Source organism: Ylistrum balloti, unplaced genomic scaffold, assembly GCF_031769215.1.
Source record: "Ylistrum balloti isolate Yb309-2 unplaced genomic scaffold, AGI_CSIRO_Ybal_v1 Utg370638, whole genome shotgun sequence".
NCBI classification, from domain to species: Eukaryota; Metazoa; Mollusca; class Bivalvia; order Pectinida; family Pectinidae; genus Ylistrum; species Ylistrum balloti.
In genome coordinates this window covers 77,052-96,277 of record NW_026782389.1, presented here as the reverse complement: position 1 = coordinate 96,277, position 19,226 = coordinate 77,052, and the positions used below count along the sequence as shown (strand labels likewise).

Genomic DNA, 19,226 nt, shown 5'->3' with positions numbered 1-19,226 from the left:
GCATACTAAGTTTACTGTCAGTTACATACAGTTTATACCATAGCATGCTGACTTTCCTGTCAGTTACATACAGTATATACATAGCATACTGACTTTACTGTCAGTTACATACAGTATATACATAGCATACTGACTTTACTGTCAGTTACATACAGTATATACATAGCATACTAAATTTACTGTCAGTTACATACAGTTTATACCATAGCATACTGACTTTCCTGTCAGTTACATACAGTATATACATAGCATACTGACTTTACTGTCAGTTACATACAGTTTATACCATAGCATACTAAATTTACTGTCAGTTACATACAGTTTATAAAGTCATCATTACATGTACTTGTCTGTCTTTAATTAATCATCATTAAAAATAAGATACAGATCAATTTTGTTTAAATTTAAAAACAAGTATTTTAGACATGCTGTTTCAATATGCATTTCGTGAATTTTATTCAAATAAATATTTGTTAAACTTAAAATTTCGAATTTTCTGACATTGGGCACGAGTTTACATTTCCATGTTGATGATGTGTATTGTGAATAGATTACTACTGAATGTTGTCAGTGATATCTTACCTAACCACTATGCTGTTAGGCTAAGATAGTGATAAAAAAACAAAAACACTTCCATTCCTTCATCAATTTTATTGATATTCATCAGCTTTGAGATATTAAAAAGCCCTCATCCTAAAGATAATGATTCTTTCAGCTTCTCATATTTTGCCTGATCCTGTAAAAGAGAAAATATACATATTATTAGAAGTATCACTTCATTTCATGGATACAACTACAAGCAAGAAAGCAAAGGATTTTTCACAAATCTCTCCATAATACTACTTCATTTCTTCAATGAAATCTGGATATGCACTGTACCTTTGTTGATACTGAGGGCTGGACTCTCGTGAAGGCCATTTCAAAGTGTTGCTTAGTAACAATTAGGGAAGGCTTGTCATTTCCGGTAGAATTGATGATTGCTCTTAGTGAACAAACAGATGCCTCTCTCACCAATGCAGCCAAGTCTGCACCACTGTAAATCAAGCATGACTGCATTCATGAAATTCAAACCCCATAGAAAATAATTCATGACTTATACAATTTGAAACAGAAAATCAAATCGCAATTTTAAAGAATTGATAGACTCTAAAACCTATGTATAGATGAAGTTTAACAGGAACTTCAGATTGAAAAGGGAATACCATAGGATTCAGAAAACATTGAGAAGCAGGCGAAATATATCAAATGAGGTACGTTTAAAATGACTTCACCTTCTAACCTCTATATAACAAAATGCTTTCCAATACCTAACTAACACCAATGAAATATTTAATGTAAAAGTATATTTTATCAATTCAATATTTTTTCATATTTCATAAAGTACAGAAAAATGAAAATTGAAGTATGCTTCCAAATTCAAATTCCACAGCCTGTACTTGCAAACCAGTTTTGAGGATAAGGTATGATTTTCAAAAACACTAAATCTTTTGTGGATCACAAGTCTTACTTGCATATCATGTACTGAACTGGCGTCAACAAAATACAACCTTTAACATTAGTAAGAGTTGTCATTACGGGGCTTGTCAGTATGCATGCTTGCTATATCTTACGAAATGAGAACAATTCAAAACAAATATCAACAATTAAATATCCCACGCAAATGAGTTTTGTGAGGCACAACATATGTGTATATTAAGTGTTTGTGGAAGGGTTTACATACGTATAGCGCTGACACCTCTGATCGTTGGCGACCTCTTCTAAATTCACATCCTCCTCTAGTTTCGGTTTTGTTCCCTTCTATTTCCAACATAAAGAGTAAACATTGATTTAGTTCCAATCAACAGCTGCAGCATACTTAATGCCCTACATCAGAGCTAATGACAGCTGTGGCCTACTTAATGCCCTACATCAGAGCTAATGACAGCTGTGGCCTACTTAATGTCCTACATCTGAGCTTATGACAGCTGTGGCCTACTTAATGCCCTACATCAGAGCTAACGACAGCGGCAGTCTACTTAACACTCTACATCAGAGCTAATGACAGCGGCAGTCTACTTAACGCCCTACATCAGATTATCAAGGATGAACAGCTATAAGAGTTGATTTCAATATCAACTTTTACCTAAGTGAGAAAATAATTTCTCTTCACTTTCTACATTTATTTTTTTTGACAAGCAAATGAAAGAAACATGTCCACTTAAGTTGAAAATACAAAAAGATAAAATTTGAAATCAACAGGGAATATTTCACACAACACATCAATAGATATCAAACAATTCTCATTAAATAATATTTTTCCCTCTATAAAAAATGTGATAACATATAAACTTATCAAAAATAATTTGTCAGGAATATTAATGCCTTGCCCCACATTGTAGTTATTGGTAAAATGGAGTTATTCCCTTCACTGTGTTTTGAAAGGTCACCTGCAAAGTAGGAATATATTCCCTTCTCTACTCAAGAGTCAGTGTTCTCCTGAATGAGGGTACAAAACCCTCAAATTGGTTAAATTCAAGACTTGTACCCCTCCCATTAAGATATATTGTTAGGGGTCACTGTACCCCTAGTTTCAAAGGCAAGGGGAAAACTGCAGAGTGGCAGGAGAAAATTTGGCAGTGTTCAACATTTCTTCACTATTTTTTATCAATTTGATGCAAGTTTAATTCTAAAACTTTAAAAATTTTAAATCAAATTTTCATTCAATGAAACAAGCTAAAAACAATCTTAACATGTTGGACATAATTTCAAAAAGGCTACATTGCCTTGTTACCAGTTAAATCCAACCAGTAAAATGTAGGGTAGAGTTGTTCTGTGTGTACCTACGCCACATACACAAGCAGTCAGGGTATCTAGATGTACGATCAGTACACAGAAAAACACCTGGTACATTAAATATCAGATATTTCTTATCGCTGTTTTTTTTATACATCATTATAAATTTCAATACAAGCTGGATCAGTTTCAATCTAACCTTTGTGATGGTCATCAAGATGTCCAGACGATCAGATGAATTAGGAAGTCCAACATAGATGGTCTTGTCCAGTCTGCCCGGTCGTAAGACAGCCGGATCAATTATATCTGACAGAATATGACAATTTAGGTTTTAGTTAATAATACCACACTATAAAAAGTCACATCAATCACATCAGAATGATAGATTGAATTTTCTTACCAAGTGAAGAATCAGTTTTATCTCAGGGGAAAAAAGTTATACAAAATCTTTGGTAAAAAACATAGGGTAAGAAAGCAACGAAATGACACTGAAAACACAAGCTTATTACTACATACATGATTGTTAATGGAAGTCTGGAGGCATAATAGCAAAACAGTGGCAGAACCTATCTTGATAGTAGGTAATGGTATAATCAGCAAAACATTGTATTTTCTATTATTCACCTGGGTGGATTATAGTAAAGTGTGGGTACTTAACTGGTCTCTTGCTGCTATGTGCTTAGTGCAAGGGTAGGGGTACAATAAGGCCGAGGGGTCGTCTTCTAAGTTATACTTTATGAACAGGTCAGGTAGTATAAATGACCACTCTCTACTTCTGTATCCCACTCTATTCCATCACTTCCTAATTTTTACTTTCTACTCATTTACTATTTTCTCTCATTCAGTGAAAGCCGAAAGGCCGTAATAGTGGACACAAAACCCGTTAAATAAATAGTTTGAGTAAGATATGAAGTTTACATGACTGACGAGTGAAGAAATCACCAAACATACTGTGAACTGAACCATTGCCTGTATTGTCTGTTCACTATATAAAGAGTAACAATGAAATGAACTTTTAACACACCTGACCTTCAGGTAAATTCAAATCAAAATATAATCATAATATAATAAGTCAACAGAGTAATGATACTAGATTGAGAACAAGACATGATAAAATGCAATGGTTAACATTATAACCACAGAAGATGTATGTCTGTATTACCTGGTCTGTTTGTAGCTGCCATGATAAACACTTGCTTCCTTTCCTCCAGACCATCCATCTCTGTTAAAAGTTGATTCACGACTCGTACACTGGATCCACCCTGTAACACATGTATACATTGATGTTAAAATTGTAAGACACCAACACCAGTTACGCAAACCCACAGCTACAAAATATCGATGTTTTCACTAAGAAAAAAGGCAGATTGTTGGAAACAACTACTTTATTAGCAATTTTATTGATGTTTTCACTAAGGAAAAATGGCGGATTGTTGGAAACAACTACTTTATTATCAATTTTATCCAAAGTACTCAGAAATAGGCCATTCCTGCTGAGAAATGAATAAACTTGTCTGGAAGTATGTCAGGGATATTCCAGTGGATATTATACCCAATGGGAGGACTCCAGGTTCATCAAATGGGAACCACTCATAGAAGTGAAGAAGTTCAAACAGTACCAGCTGATAGTAAGCTGCCTTTTCTGTAGCACCCACAATGAATAGATTTTATTTATATCTGGAGCCCTACTGCTGTATTTGTATTTTACTGAATTACCCTTAATCATGTCAAGAATAAGAAAAGCAGTTGTCTGTTTCATCAGCAATTGCATCATTAAGATACCACATCCTAATTGTTTGAAGGTTTGGACATATTGGAATGTTTTATGCCAGTGACAGTTGTTTCAGCAATTTTCGTGGAAAACTGTCAAAGATTCAGGCAACAAAATCAGTTGACAAATAGATACATTCTGCATTTGTACACATTCTATACAACAGTGACCAAGACAGACATACAGCAAAATGTCAGAATTTGATAAAGAAAACTTGTCATAAACATGTATTAGTTATCAAAGACAAAATACTACCAATGATCAGAATCAATACTAAGAAATATAGGATAATTACAGCAGCTTTTTGTTCTACTGATACCTAGCATTTTTTCTCTAGACTTACCTCCCCACTATCAGTTCTTCGTGGACAAAGGGCATCTAATTCATCAAAGAATATTACACAAGGTGATGAGTTCCTGGCTCGCTGGAATACCTGTCTGACGGCCCGCTCACTCTCTCCTACATACTGAAGTATCAATACTATTATCAGTGACTAAGGGTAAAGAGAAGATTGGACAAATGTGATCTCAACTTATTACTGTACAAACAAAATTTTCATGTGTCAATACTTTTGTATACCAATATAATGACCTGAACCAAGCTGAATTGGGTATTTTAAGACTATTACATTTGAATATATTCAAATGTCTTTTTAAAATTTATGAATTAACAAGTGAAAATCAGAGAAATATGTCCTTGCTTCCATTTTATGTAAACATGTCATTACACAATCAAACAATTAACACAAAGTATAACCAGAATGGGACTGACGTATAGGACAGATGTACACACACATCTCTGGCAATTTAATCCTAACAACCAAACATACCATGTTTAGAAGCTCTGGTCCCTTGACTGAGATAAAGTTTATTCCAGATTCATTTGCAACCGCCTAAAATCCAAATCAAACAGATTAATTAGTGTTTATACAGCTGTATGTGCAGAACAGACACTTATCTAACAGAAGAAATCTTCAACAAGGATGCATGAGTTAAAGTGACCTTAAGATTACTAATGCTTTTTGTGGAGTATAATTTACATTTCAACTGTTCATCAACGTCAGAGGTTTCAATAACCAAATTATATGATGAGAATGGTCTACTCTTCTTATATATGATTTTCTGTTGAGAATATAAAGCATACCTTAGCTAGGAGAGTTTTTCCACAGCCTGGGGGCCCTGCCAGCAGGATCCCCTGGGCTCTATTCAGCCCCAGTTCATGGAATGCATCAGAATGTTTCACAGGTGCCTGTAACAATGATTTTGTGTAATATCGAAAGAAATGCTTTCATATTAATTTTGATAATTGCTTTTAGTGGAATTAACACCTAAGAAATGTTTATTTTCATTATAACCATTGTGAATTCATAAATATAACATATATCTCTTCATATACAATTGAACAAATATATCATAGAGATTTCATTATCACTGACATGTCACGATTCACAATAATACTCACTGCATTGTCTTTTGAAACAATTGCACACTGATAAGCACACATGCTATGAGAATGTACTGCTCTCCTACTTGTGACATAGTCCATACATCAATTGCTTGATTAGAAAAGTATAACTCACAAGAATGGCAAGTTGTAGATCTTCCCGAACACTATGAAGTGCACCAATGTCATTCCAGGTCACATCAGGGATGGTAGCAAAGCCTTCCCTCTTGGCTGATGGTTGAACATGTTTCAGAGCTTCCTAAATACAGACATGATTTCTGTGATATATTGACAGGGTAATAATGTGAATCACCAATAAATAAAATTTTATAATCAGGAACAACTACAAAACATAAAACTCTATTTGTTACAGGCTGTCAATGACACTAAAGAATCAACGTTGAGATAGTGGATCTGAGCCTGTAGAAAACACTGCAAGAATGTAGTACACAGTGATAAGTCATTCCTGCAGGACTAACCAAACGTTGTCTTGTGTTCAGGTTCTGTCACATATACACACTTGTGTCTTTTGTACAAACTTTGTATTGAAAGGAGCTATTCGCTTGTGTCTTTTGTACAAACTTTGTATTGAAAGGAGCTATTCACTTGTGGCTTTTGTACAAACTTTGTATTGAAAGAAGCTATCAGTAGGTAAAACTATATGCTCTCTCTCTATAAAATTGCAGTGGCATAAAAATAATTTTGTTACTAATAACAGGATATTAGCAGTACCAAGAAGTCTTCCATTGTGATGAAGAGGTCCTCCATCTGCTGTGGGGTTAGGGGAGGATGATCCTTTAGCCAACTCAGCACTGAAACAAAGGAAGTCAGACAGACTTTAAATCATGTACTGGTTAACACATTCATCAAATTATGTACTGGTTAACATATTCATCAAATTATGTACTGGTTAACATATTTATCAAATTATGAACTGGTTAACGTATTTATCAAATTATGAACTGGTTAACATATTCAACAAATTATGAACTGGTAAACGTATTTATCAAATTATGAACTGGTTAACATATTCATCAAATTATGTACTGGTTAACATATTTATCAAATTATGAACTGGTTAACATATTTATCAAATTATGTACTGGTTAACATATTCATCAAATTATGTACTGGTTAACATATTCATCAAATTATGAACTGGTTAACGTATTTATCAAATTATGAACTGGTTAACATATCCATCAAATTATGAACTGGTTAACATATTTATCAAATTATGAACTGGTTAACATATTCATCAAATTATGTACTGGTTAACATATTTATCAAATTATGAACTGGTTAACATATTTATCAAATTATGTACTGGTTAACATATTTATCAAATTATGAACTGGTTAACATATCCATCAAATTATGTACTGGTTAACATATTCATCAAATTATGAACTGGTTAACATATTTATCAAATTATGAACTGGTTAACATATTCATCAAATTATGTACTGGTTAACATATTCATCAAATTATGAACTGGTTAACATATTCATTGAATTATGTACTGGTTAACATATTTATCAAATTATGAACTGGTTAACGTATTTATCAAATTATGAACTGGTTAACATATTCATCAAATTATGTACTGGTTAACATATTTATCAAATTATGAACTGGTTAACATATCCATCAAATTATGTACTGGTTAACATATTCATCAAATTATGTACTGGTTAACATATTTATCAAATTATGAACTGGTTAACATATTCATCAAATTATGAACTGGTTAACATATTCATCAAATTATGTACTGGTTAACATATTTATCAAATTATGAACTGGTTAACATATCCATCAAATTATGTACTGGTTAACATATTTATCAAATTATGAACTGGTTAACATATTTATCAAATTATGAACTGGTTAACATATTTATCAAATTATGAACTGGTTAACATATTCATCAAATTATGTACTGGTTAACATATTTATCAAATTATGAACTGGTTAACATATTCATCAAATTATGAACTGGTTAACATATTTATCAAATTATGAACTGGTTAACATATTTATCAAATTATGTACTGGTTAACATATCCATCAAATTATGTACTGGTTAACATATTTATCAAATTATGAACTGGTTAACGTATTTATCAAATTATGAACTGGTTAACATATTCATCAAATTATGTACTGGTTAACATATTTATCAAATTATGAACTGGTTAACGTATTTATCAAATTATGAACTGGTTAACATATTCATTGAATTATGTACTGGTTAACATATTCATCAAATTATGTACTGGTTAACATATTTATCAAATTATGAACTGGTTAACATATTTATCAAATTATGAACTGGTTAACATATTCATCAAATTATGTACTGGTTAACATATTTATCAAATTATGAACTGGTTAACATATCCATCAAATTATGTACTGGTTAACATATTTATCAAATTATGAACTGGTTAACATATTTATCAAATTATGAACTGGTTAACATATTTATCAAATTATGAACTGGTTAACATATTCATCAAATTATGTACTGGTTAACATATTTATCAAATTATGTACTGGTTAACATATTCATCAAATTATGAACTGGTTAACGTATTTATCAAATTATGATCTGGTTAACGTATTTATCAAATTATGAACTGGTTATCATATTCATTGAATTATGTACTGGTTAATGCTTTCATCAAATTACAAGGACTGACTGATAAGTTGTGAGCCTCATATTTAAGGGTTTCACTTTTGGTGGACATATTGCATTATTTTTCAACATTATCCCTTAAGTATCTATACACTTTTGCCAGCAATGTTTAAGGGCCTCAGTTCAACTTTTAAAGAAATCCTTTGCTTGACCATTCAGAAAGTCCTCTGCTGCATGTATGACATCATCATCTGACCAAAAGCGGTTACCGGAAATGTCTTTTTTCAATTTTGGAAAGAGATAAATGTCTGATGAGTGAACCAGGCTGCTTTCATTGTAGAGACTGTTGTTTGGCCTTTGAGTTGAAATGATTGACCCATGTTTCCTCCATAGTCACAGGATCTGCCTCTAAATGGCAGAGCTCTCGACCTGCCAGATTTGGGGGCCGATATTCAGCCCCATTCCCAATGCAAAATAGTATCTTTTTTTCCCAATTTAGACCCCAAGTTTTACCAATTCTAAGGAAAACACCATTATTTTTCCCAATTCAAAGGGCCCCGGGCCCCAGTCCCTAAATGGGGTGTGAGACATGAAAGGTTCAGATTAGCACACAACAAAGTTTACCTGGTGTGCTTCTGATCAACAGTCAAAAGTCTTGGTACCCAAATGGCTGAGGACTTTCTGATTGCAAAATGTGCTGTAAGAATGGAGTGTACTCTTTCCTGTGAAATTTCAACTGTACTGAATATATATCTCTCTGTAACTTGTCTGTCAGTCATAACAATATCATGAACTTTATTGACCATTTCAGAGGTTGCAACAGTGACAGGACTTCCAGGACAAGTGTTATCCACAAGGCTCTGTCTGCCCTGCTTGAATTCAGCCACCCACCTTTTAACTGTAGCAAATCAAGGGGCACCATTCTCTAGTGTTGCTACCATAACAGTATGAATATTATTAGGTGTTACACATTTTTATGCAGATATTGAATCACTGTTTTTTCAGCAATTTTGCCTTTTTTGTAAAAGTCTCTTGCCTTGTTTATTTAGAGTGCTACCTCTTCGACATAAATTGACCAAATGACACCAGTCTTGAGTACACAGCATTTAGTAGCCATGGAATAGTAGAGCTGAAAAAGGACATCGCTGCTTAACTTCTTCAATACAAAGTTCACAGCTTATTGATCAGCCCTCTTATGTACTAGTTAATGCATTCATCAAAATATGTACTCAGTAATGCCTCAGCTAACACCTATGTAATGTAGGATCAGGCAATACTGCACCTGTTTGTAATTCTGCAGTGGTATCTTTCTGTGTGTTTGCTGTTAAATCAGGGGTAGAATCACTTGAGCCTATCTCCATGGAAACATCTGTTTCTCCCTCCTTCATGGTGTCTGTCTGTGCCTCCTTCGTGGTATCACTGGGTGTGATGTTACTGACTACAATGTGACTTGGTGCTGGGTGACTGTCTGGCATGTCATTAGGTATGGGGTCACTTTCAGGAATATGAGTCAGTGAGGTGGGCGTTCTTTTAAGAGCCTGTAGCTCCTGAAACACTCTAAAGGATACAAAAAAACCAGTAAGTTTCTGTATGTGTATTTTAGACTTTTACAGACATAATCTCGGCTAAGGCAAAAGCCATCAGTTCAAGCATTTGACATTAACAACTTACACTGAGGTAGAGGAAACAGAAGGCCTAGATAAAAATCTAGAGTTAAGGTAGTCTTCATAACAGAGCATTGTTTAACTACATAGTTATAGTAGGGATTTATCTAAGTAGAATTGGCCTAACTTTCAGATTTTGTTTAGGTTTTTAGATTTCAATCTGAAGATACAAGGGATAATTACTTTTACAATGTATCTGCCATCTGTACATTTATCTTTAAACACTAAGTCAACACAATTACTTTCACAACATATCTGCCATCTGTGCATTCATCTTTAAGTATTTCGTCAACACAATTACACATTTCATGCCAGTTTGATTTGTTTTGTCTACTTCCTTCTACAGACGTTGGAGCCTGGAGTTACAATATTGCCTGTACATTATATTTAAGAAGTACAATATACCATACAGAGAAATTCACTTTGTAATCTGTTTACTTAAGGGTCAGTATGAAAGTGAGTACAATATGAATATGATGGAAATCAATTACATCCATTACATCTGGTAAATTCAGATTGATACTGTAAGAACAGAAATTTGAAAACTGAACAGTGAAGTCTAAAATTTGCAACATAAAATATCATTTTTAGCGTTGCAATAAGGCTTTCACCTACCTGTTAACAGCAGTCATTGACGCCTCTCTAGCTAGGGACATGAGATCTGCTCCTACATATCCAGGTGTATTTTTAGCCAGGAAGTCAAAATCAAAATTCTCTGTCAGTTTCAATTCTCTACACAGAACTAATAGTATTCTGTAAAGCAATAAAATATTGATATTAATTTGTTGATTTTCAACAGTAATATACTATGTAGTAGGACTAGACAGCAATACTTGTAATTTAGCAAAGCGCTGTAAAACATGTAACAAAACTAAGGGATATGCTGTCAAGATAATAAAAATTTGGTTAATAGATGAAAGTTGAAGAAAAGAGAGAGAGAGAAGAGAGAGTATGCAACACTAGTTACCAAACTACAAAAGAGCATTTTTTAAAAGAGATTATTGTGATATATGCTCTGGAAACCAAAAGATTAGTGATTTTGGACGTCTCCATGGTTTGGATGTCTCCATGGTAACTGGAAAATGTAGGAAAGGAAAGTACTTTTTTTTATTAGGAAAGGAATGACAAGAGCACAAGGTTTTGAGAGATATATTCGAGAAGCATTATAAAAGGATGCTTAAACGGAACCCATTGGTGATGTAACTTCACTTAACTTTGTTTGATGGGGATAAGAAAGTAGACCAGACTTTGATCTAATCTTTAATTACCGTTTCCTGGCTTTTTCATCCGGAATACCCAAACAAATTTCTCTATCAAATCGTCCAGCCCTTCTGAGAGCAGGATCAATTGAGTCAGGTCTATTTGTTGCTCCAATCACCAGCACATGGGAACTGACTTTACTACCAAGATCTGAAGTAGAAGGAGGACTCAAATACCACAATAATTCCTTCACAAGATATTGAAAGAAGAAATCTAAATCAACATATTTATCACACATGTCAAAATTATGAAATGGAAAAAAAAACCCTTTCAACACCAGAGAACAGGAAACAGAACTTAACACCTACCGTCCATACTGGTAAGCAGCTGAGCAACAATGCGACGCTCCATATCCTTGGAGGCTGTCTCTCGTTTTGGTGAAATGGCATCAATTTCATCAATAAACACAATGCATGGTGCAGACATCTGCAGAACAAAGACATTGTGTATTTGTACAATTTTTTCTAAATTATTTTACATGTACCTGGGTACATACAACATGTGACACATACCAAGTACATATATCTATCAATTAACATAGTAATTCATACAAGTACTGCAAAAGTATGTTTATTAAACTTTTTTCTGCAGGATTTTCAAATTTTGAGAAAAAATACTCTATGTTGAATTTTGAACAGACAATCATGATAAATCTTTCAATAATTTTCTTAATAACCCTTGTATGATGAGTCTTGAATGTGAAAATTAACACTTGAATATCTTGTATATCACTTTAGGTTAGCAGACCCAATATGAAGGCATCCCAAAACTGGTTAAAAAGTGAACAAGAAGCCCATAGGGCCTGTATCGGGTATTTCAAATACTTTTAATTAAAGCACAGTCAATTAACATCTTTGATGAGGCAAGACCAGTGGAAAAATTCTTATATCATGACTGTCTCTCTCTTATGAGTTATAATATTTATATGGTTATCACGTTGGTACCTCAACTATATCAAAAATACTATCCAGAAATAATGTCCCTTGAGGTGTGCTACACCCAAGGATCAATTCTTACATAAACAAATGTGTTTATCTCTTGATGCCAAGCAATTCTATATAATGCTATAAATGGTTATGGGATAAGGATCTCAACTATTTTCAATCACAATTCCCCTATTGAGCCCATCTCTTCTGTTCTAGGGAGCAGAGATCCATCATTTATACAAAATTGATTCCTTTATACCAAAACATGATTCACACCAAATTTGGGAAAATGAAATTATTCCTATCAGAGGATTAGAATTTCAAAGAATTTATTCTATTTCCCCTTTTAGGCCCTGCCCCTTCCATTCCAAGGGGTCAAGATCCATCATTTTAACAAAATGGATTCCATTTCACCTAAATATGAATGAGACAAGAGCCAATTATTCATAAGGGAAGAGCAGGATTTTAAAGCATTTGTTTTTTTTCTCTCTATTGGGTCTTGCACCTTGTGCCACAGGGGGGCCCAAGATCCAATGTTTATACAAAACTGAATCCTCTTCACCCAAACATGATTGACACCAAATTAGGACAAAATCCAATCATTCCCCTCTGGGTTAGGTGATATGAAAATGTTATTAAGTCTACAAAATTATCTGGCACAAAGGTTAAACAGACAATTACAAACACGTTCTTGTTGACATGATCCAGCAGACTATGTCTACCCTCAAAATTAAAGTGGCATCTTAGGTATACAAATGTATTGTATGAGTGTAATAAGTGTTTTATTTAGGTTTCTTCCACATTTCAGAAATAAATGCAGTAAAAGCTGGATCAAACTTTAAAACATGTTGAGATATGTTGAGTTTTAATTCTCATCGACATATCACCTGGCAAGGTACTAATCACTGTCATATGCAGGCAAGTACATGATGTATCAATTCACGACATCATTATCTTTATAAAACACTCACCACAGCTTTATCAAACAGATCTCTGATCTTCTCTTCTGATTCTCCTGACACACCTGATACCACTTCAGTGGCTGCTATCTTGATGAAAGGCAAACCTAATTCCTAGTCAAAACAGAAAATTAATGCAAAAATACATTCACATGAAACAATTCCTCACAGAATTATTACAATATTATCTAAATTTTCATTATTTTTTTTTTCAAATGAACAGCAAATAATGCTATGTTTTTTTAAATGATGTTTAGTGTAGCATGGTGCAGTAATTAATATTGATTTACTTACATACCTAAGCCTACACAACATTTTTAACAGCATGATGATCGCGCTTACATAGCAGTGTTCTGTTGTTTATGTACAACACCAGTGATTCCATCATCTTATCTATGCTTCAATCATATAATATGTAATTAAAAAGATAAAATCAACAAATGTTTGCTAACATTTTGAGGCCCAGCCAGTTTTGAGTAAGTCTTGCTTTAACAAGTGAAATAAAAGTTCATCAAAAGTTTTATATCAGTCACTCAGTAACTACATCTCAAATACATTATATATACATACTTCATACAAGACCTAATTATGACAAGGTTAACAAGGCTTAAACAACACTGACCCCAGCAATGGCATTAGCCAACAGAGTCTTGCCACAGCCTGGAGGCCCATGGAGGAGGAATCCACGGGGTGGTGTCACACCTAATTGCTGGTAAACCTCTGGGTGTTTCATATGGACAAGCAGCTTACACACCTCCTGCATTAAACATTAACTCAGTGTTAACTCACTGTTCTACAATTCCTACATAAAACATTAACTCGCTGTTATCTCACCATTGCCCACAACTTGGATAAACATTTACTCAGTGTTCACTAACTGTCACACACTTTCTGCATAAAACATTAACTCAGTGTTGACTCACTGTTACAAACTTCCTGCATAAAACATTAACTTGCTGTTAACTCACACATTGTAACAGTGAAGAGTTAAAACTGAGTGTTAGTCTTTGACTACTGATGATATGTCTATTAAATTGACTGATGCAACAGACAACATAAAGCTATTAAAAATTTGTTGAAATGTAACATTACTGTACATCAGATTTCCTCCAAAATGAGCAGGGGTCAGTAAATATGTTCAAAATGTGATAAAAAATGTCTTCAATATTCCAGTATCAAAGTTAAGAATGATTGATTATTTGACCAAATACTGAAAATACCATTGTACCCATATTTTTCTTAAGGAAATTTCATAATTTATTACAATTTATATCAAAAGAAATCATTGTTAGCCAAACTTAATTACCATCAAACATTCTTCATTTCCACCAAAGTCTGCAAAGGATGCTGACGACATCTGTACCTCTGGTGCTAATAAAAAAAATGATACAATCATTGGTATGTCTGTTTGAAAAGTCAAGCATCCACAAATTCTGCATGATTCTGTATTGATATGGAAGGATAATGTCCTAATTATCTAAAATATATTTATTATCATATAAATGGCCGATTCTGATATATCACACCATATCTCTCATGCCCTTTTCCAGGAGCTATGTCTGGCCAAATATGAGCCCCATTCCTAATTTTATTTACTTCATAACATGGCCAAATTCCCAAAACATATAGTTTTCTTCCATAAAATATCCTGCAATATTTATCATTTCCCCCAAAATGAGAAAAAATACCCATTCCCAGATAAGTGGAAAAATGCCCTGTCTCCTGCAGACTAGTTATTGTCAAACAGTATAAATAGCTAATTTTGATTCATTACAATATATAAATTCTTATTCCTATACTTTACTACCGATGAAGGGAAGGTGTGAACGTTTCAAGTACTGTAGTACTGAACAAAGTATTGATAGTATTGTACTGAAGTACTTCACCAATCGAATTCCTTAAATTTATGCAACAAGCTCTCTGATTGGCAGAGCCAAGTCTAGATCGATTGTGGGTGGAGCCAGGTGAAAAAATACTGTGCAGACATCGGCATTTTACAAACACTCGACTGTCGCAAGAGGTTAATTGGAAGAGTCCAAGTCACAGGTGGCTTCAGATCAAACCTAATTGGGTTGTCCCATTTTTTTCGTTCTACACCCAATGATACCTTGCTTTTTCCATCGATGGCACCGGAGAATTCATAATATCTTAACAGTGAATATAGTCATATAGTCATTCTGTACTAGTTTTTATTTATTTTTTTTGAAAGGGGGGGGGGGAAGGGTTGGCTCAAAATATTTCGGTTTAAGCCCAAGCTCTATTATATGTAACAAAGAATTACGAATAACCTGGGACCTCCTGATATATGCCGATAATTTACTACTGCAAGTTCTAGAAATTCTGACACAAGTCGGGTATTTGCCCGAAGCCTCTGTCTCATGACATTGAATACATATTCAGTTACGTTGTATTCCGGGGAATAAGGCGGCTGAAAAACCAGGGACACGCCATATTCTTTCAGCATATTTCTTAAAATGCGCTCTCCCTGTCTATGGTGATGGAATCCACAATTATCCATCACAACCACATCGCCTTGTACAAAAACAGGATTCCCCATATCGTTCGTATCGGACATAATTTCGTCAAAGAAAATTTTGCGTACTGTTGCCGTCGTCGGACATTTTTCCAGCGATTACTTAGTAATTGTTATGTAACTGATAGTGTACAATAACTCCGCCTACCGGAACAAATTGGGTGTCAGATCAACTATTCAGGTTGTCTAAACTCCGCCCCCGACCAATCACAGAGGTCGTTGTATACTTGACTCGATTATTTGAATACTTCAATACAATAGTATCAATACTTTGTTCAATACTATAGTAAGTGTGTCGTTCACACCTTCCCTTCATCGGTAGTAATGATAAACAATCAATACTTTACCTTTGCTTTTTTTAGTTCGACTTTCATCATCACTATCATCTTTCTTTTTTCGTTTCTTTACAATCTACAATAAGGAAAAAATTAAAATTTTACAGAGGAGTACACAGAGTTTATGGAGCATAAGATAATCAGAAGAAAAAAAAAAGAGTTCTTCTGTAAATCTAATTGGAATTTACAATTATAAAATATTCATAATATTAAACTACCTAAAAACATAACCAGATAATTGTGAAAGATGACCTGCATGCAATATTTTATCTATAGGACAAAAAATACACTACATTTTTGTTCCAAGAAATCTTTAATCTATAACCTACGATGTCAACATCTATCCCCATGCTAACCCACCTTTTTTGCAGTTCCTTCCTTCCTACCATCCTTTTTAGTCTGCTGGTCAGCCAAAACATTAACATCACTAGTATCAGTACCTGTTTTTATTTTAGGTTTACCACGAAGTTTATCTATAGGCGTGGAGTTACTTCCCTTTGATCCTACACGGTCAAGAAAGAAAGTGGCACTACCACCATCCTCATCCATTTCTTCCAGAAATCCACTTTTATTTGTGCTTTCTTCATCCTCTTTTGATAAATATGAACAAGGAGAGTCTGTTAAGTCAATCTGGTTACAAAATGACATTCCAGAATCTTTTTTAGAAGTCTGTGAACTAGAATCATACCAAGGAGATGATGGTTTTGAGTTTCTCTCTTTACCAGGTACAGGTTTGGGGCTTTTCTGGTACAGACTGGTCATCATGCTGTTCATACAATTAGAATCCTGGAACATAAACAGAGGCCCAAACATCAGCCAACATATTTGTTTGACATATAAATAGTGTAATTACATGGTAACTGAAAGAAGCAAAAATGAATTAAGTCTGACATCTCAGGTTTGATAAAATTTACATGAAAACAATGAACTAATAATAGATATTGATAAACAATTAAATTGGGGACCTATTTGATATGTATGATGGTATATGTGATGTTTCAATTAATCAACAGTTTTGGGTAATGGTTGGTTACACCAGTTAACAAATTAATTGACTACAATCTCACATGCAATATCCACGTTGCCCTATCTTTAACAGAAAAAAGTCTTGAATCTTGATCCTGTCAAAAAACATCACAAAAAGATTGGGCGTCTGGTTGAATGAGACTAGTCAGCATCAGTGCGTATGTGTTTAATAAATATTATTTTCCACTGCATACAAGACAAATATAATAAAAATGGCAGTCAGTCAATTCTTCATAACTTTCCAAACGAGAAAGTGTGAAGTACATAACACTCTCACTTTTCCTTTTTGTTTATTTATGGTGTTATCAATATGATATTATCAATTTATAAAAAATGGAGATGTATATGTATAAAATCACAATCTTTTAATTGATATCACTTGCACCTGTATGAGAAGAATGTAGGATACAAATTTTCTGAATTGATTAAAAAAAATCTTATATGATATTTTACAAACCTCATATGATACATAGTTGTCAGGATTGGAAGAGAAACTTCTGCCTGAATCCGAGGAATCACCATCATCTTCAGGCAAACTGAAAATTTCATTAAGGTATAGCATGAAGACCAATCTTACACTTAATAACAATATAGCCTTGTATATAATGTGACTTGTTAATGTACAATAAACATTGTCCTACTCTCAGCCCTGGGTACAAAATAATTCTTGACTAAAGAAGGGAGAATGAGCTCTAAATATAAGTATTAACATTTCTGTATAACAGGAGGAAATGAGGATAAGATTATTATCAAGACTCACTGCAAGCTACGCATGATACACATCTACCTAAAATATGTAAAATTATGATCATTCTGTCATTCTATAGAGAGAGGCTTTTGGTTGTTAATTTGGAGTATTTAAGTCCAACCAAGAAATATATATTTAAAGGTTTATTCAATACCCCCAACTTGGGTGAAATCCCACAAGTACAAATATTAATGAAAGGTATTAATGGAAGAGAAATTACTTTCTAAGAATTCATCTAAATGAAAAACAAGTGATCCCAGAGGGATCTTGGCGCCCACCATTTGAGGATCTGTTTTCAGTTCTTGAAGATTTGTTTATTTTTGTTTTGTTTGTTACAGGTGTTGTAAATGTTCATGAACTGGTCTTCATTGAATGTACTCAATGATGGCACAAGATATTTTTATTAAGCACCTATTAGCAAATATCATTTGAAAAAGATCCCAAAGTATTATTAGATAGCAGTCAGTTACAGATGGATAATGGACAATATACTTGTGCTGTATTACTGTCGACATCCAAGATGGCTGCCTGTGGGCCACCTTGATTTCAAATCAGTCCAAAAAAGGTACAATGCACAACTTGGGACTAAGGGGAAACTGCATATGAAATTTGAGAAAGATCCATCCAGTACTTTCCAAGAAATAGCGGTAACAAAACTTTTACATCCAAAATCCAAGATGGCCACCTGTCGGCCATTTTGAGTTTGAATCAGTCCAAAAAAGGTACAATGCACAACTAGGGACCAAGGGGAAACCGCATATGGAATTTGAGAAAGATCTATCCAGTACTTTCCAAGAAATAGCAGTAACAAACTTTTACATCCAAAATACAAGATGGCCATCTTGAATTCGAATCAGTCCAAAAAGGTACAATGCACAACTAGGGACTAAGGGGAAACTGCATATGAAATTTGAGAAAGATCCATCCAGTGCTTTCCAAGAAATAGCAGTAACAAACTTTTACTTCCAAAATCCAAGATGGATGCCTGTCGGTCATCTTGAATTCGAATCAGTCCAAAAAAAGGTACAATGCACAACAAGGGACTAAAGGGAAACTGCATATGAAATTTGAGAAAGATCCATCCAGTACTTTCCAAGAAATAGCAGTAACAAACTTTTACTTCCAAAATCCAAGATGGATGCTTGTTG

The 19,226-nt window shown here is 33.9% G+C and overlaps 1 protein-coding gene across 2 annotated transcripts in view; it reads right to left on the bottom strand.

Moving 5' to 3' along the window:
* Positions 1-644: 644 nt before the first annotated feature.
* Positions 645-19,226, bottom strand: part of LOC132557179 (nuclear valosin-containing protein-like) — a 53,368-nt gene continuing 34,786 nt past the window's right edge. For both annotated transcript variants that reach the window (XM_060221674.1, XM_060221675.1), the window contains 20 exons: positions 17,788-17,866; positions 16,665-17,090; positions 16,317-16,380; positions 14,743-14,807; positions 14,059-14,193; positions 13,449-13,550; positions 11,860-11,977; positions 11,560-11,701; positions 10,907-11,044; positions 9,910-10,184; positions 6,719-6,798; positions 6,123-6,245; positions 5,687-5,791; positions 5,373-5,435; positions 4,887-5,009; positions 3,935-4,034; positions 2,972-3,078; positions 1,721-1,797; positions 880-1,033; positions 645-736 (listed from right to left, as the gene is read on the bottom strand). In XM_060221674.1, coding sequence (XP_060077657.1) covers positions 689-736; positions 880-1,033; positions 1,721-1,797; positions 2,972-3,078; positions 3,935-4,034; positions 4,887-5,009; positions 5,373-5,435; positions 5,687-5,791; positions 6,123-6,245; positions 6,719-6,798; positions 9,910-10,184; positions 10,907-11,044; positions 11,560-11,701; positions 11,860-11,977; positions 13,449-13,550; positions 14,059-14,193; positions 14,743-14,807; positions 16,317-16,380; positions 16,665-17,090; positions 17,788-17,866 — 2,524 coding nt within the window. In that variant the 3' untranslated portion in view covers positions 645-688. The remainder of the gene's footprint in view (positions 737-879; positions 1,034-1,720; positions 1,798-2,971; positions 3,079-3,934; positions 4,035-4,886; positions 5,010-5,372; positions 5,436-5,686; positions 5,792-6,122; positions 6,246-6,718; positions 6,799-9,909; positions 10,185-10,906; positions 11,045-11,559; positions 11,702-11,859; positions 11,978-13,448; positions 13,551-14,058; positions 14,194-14,742; positions 14,808-16,316; positions 16,381-16,664; positions 17,091-17,787; positions 17,867-19,226) is intronic.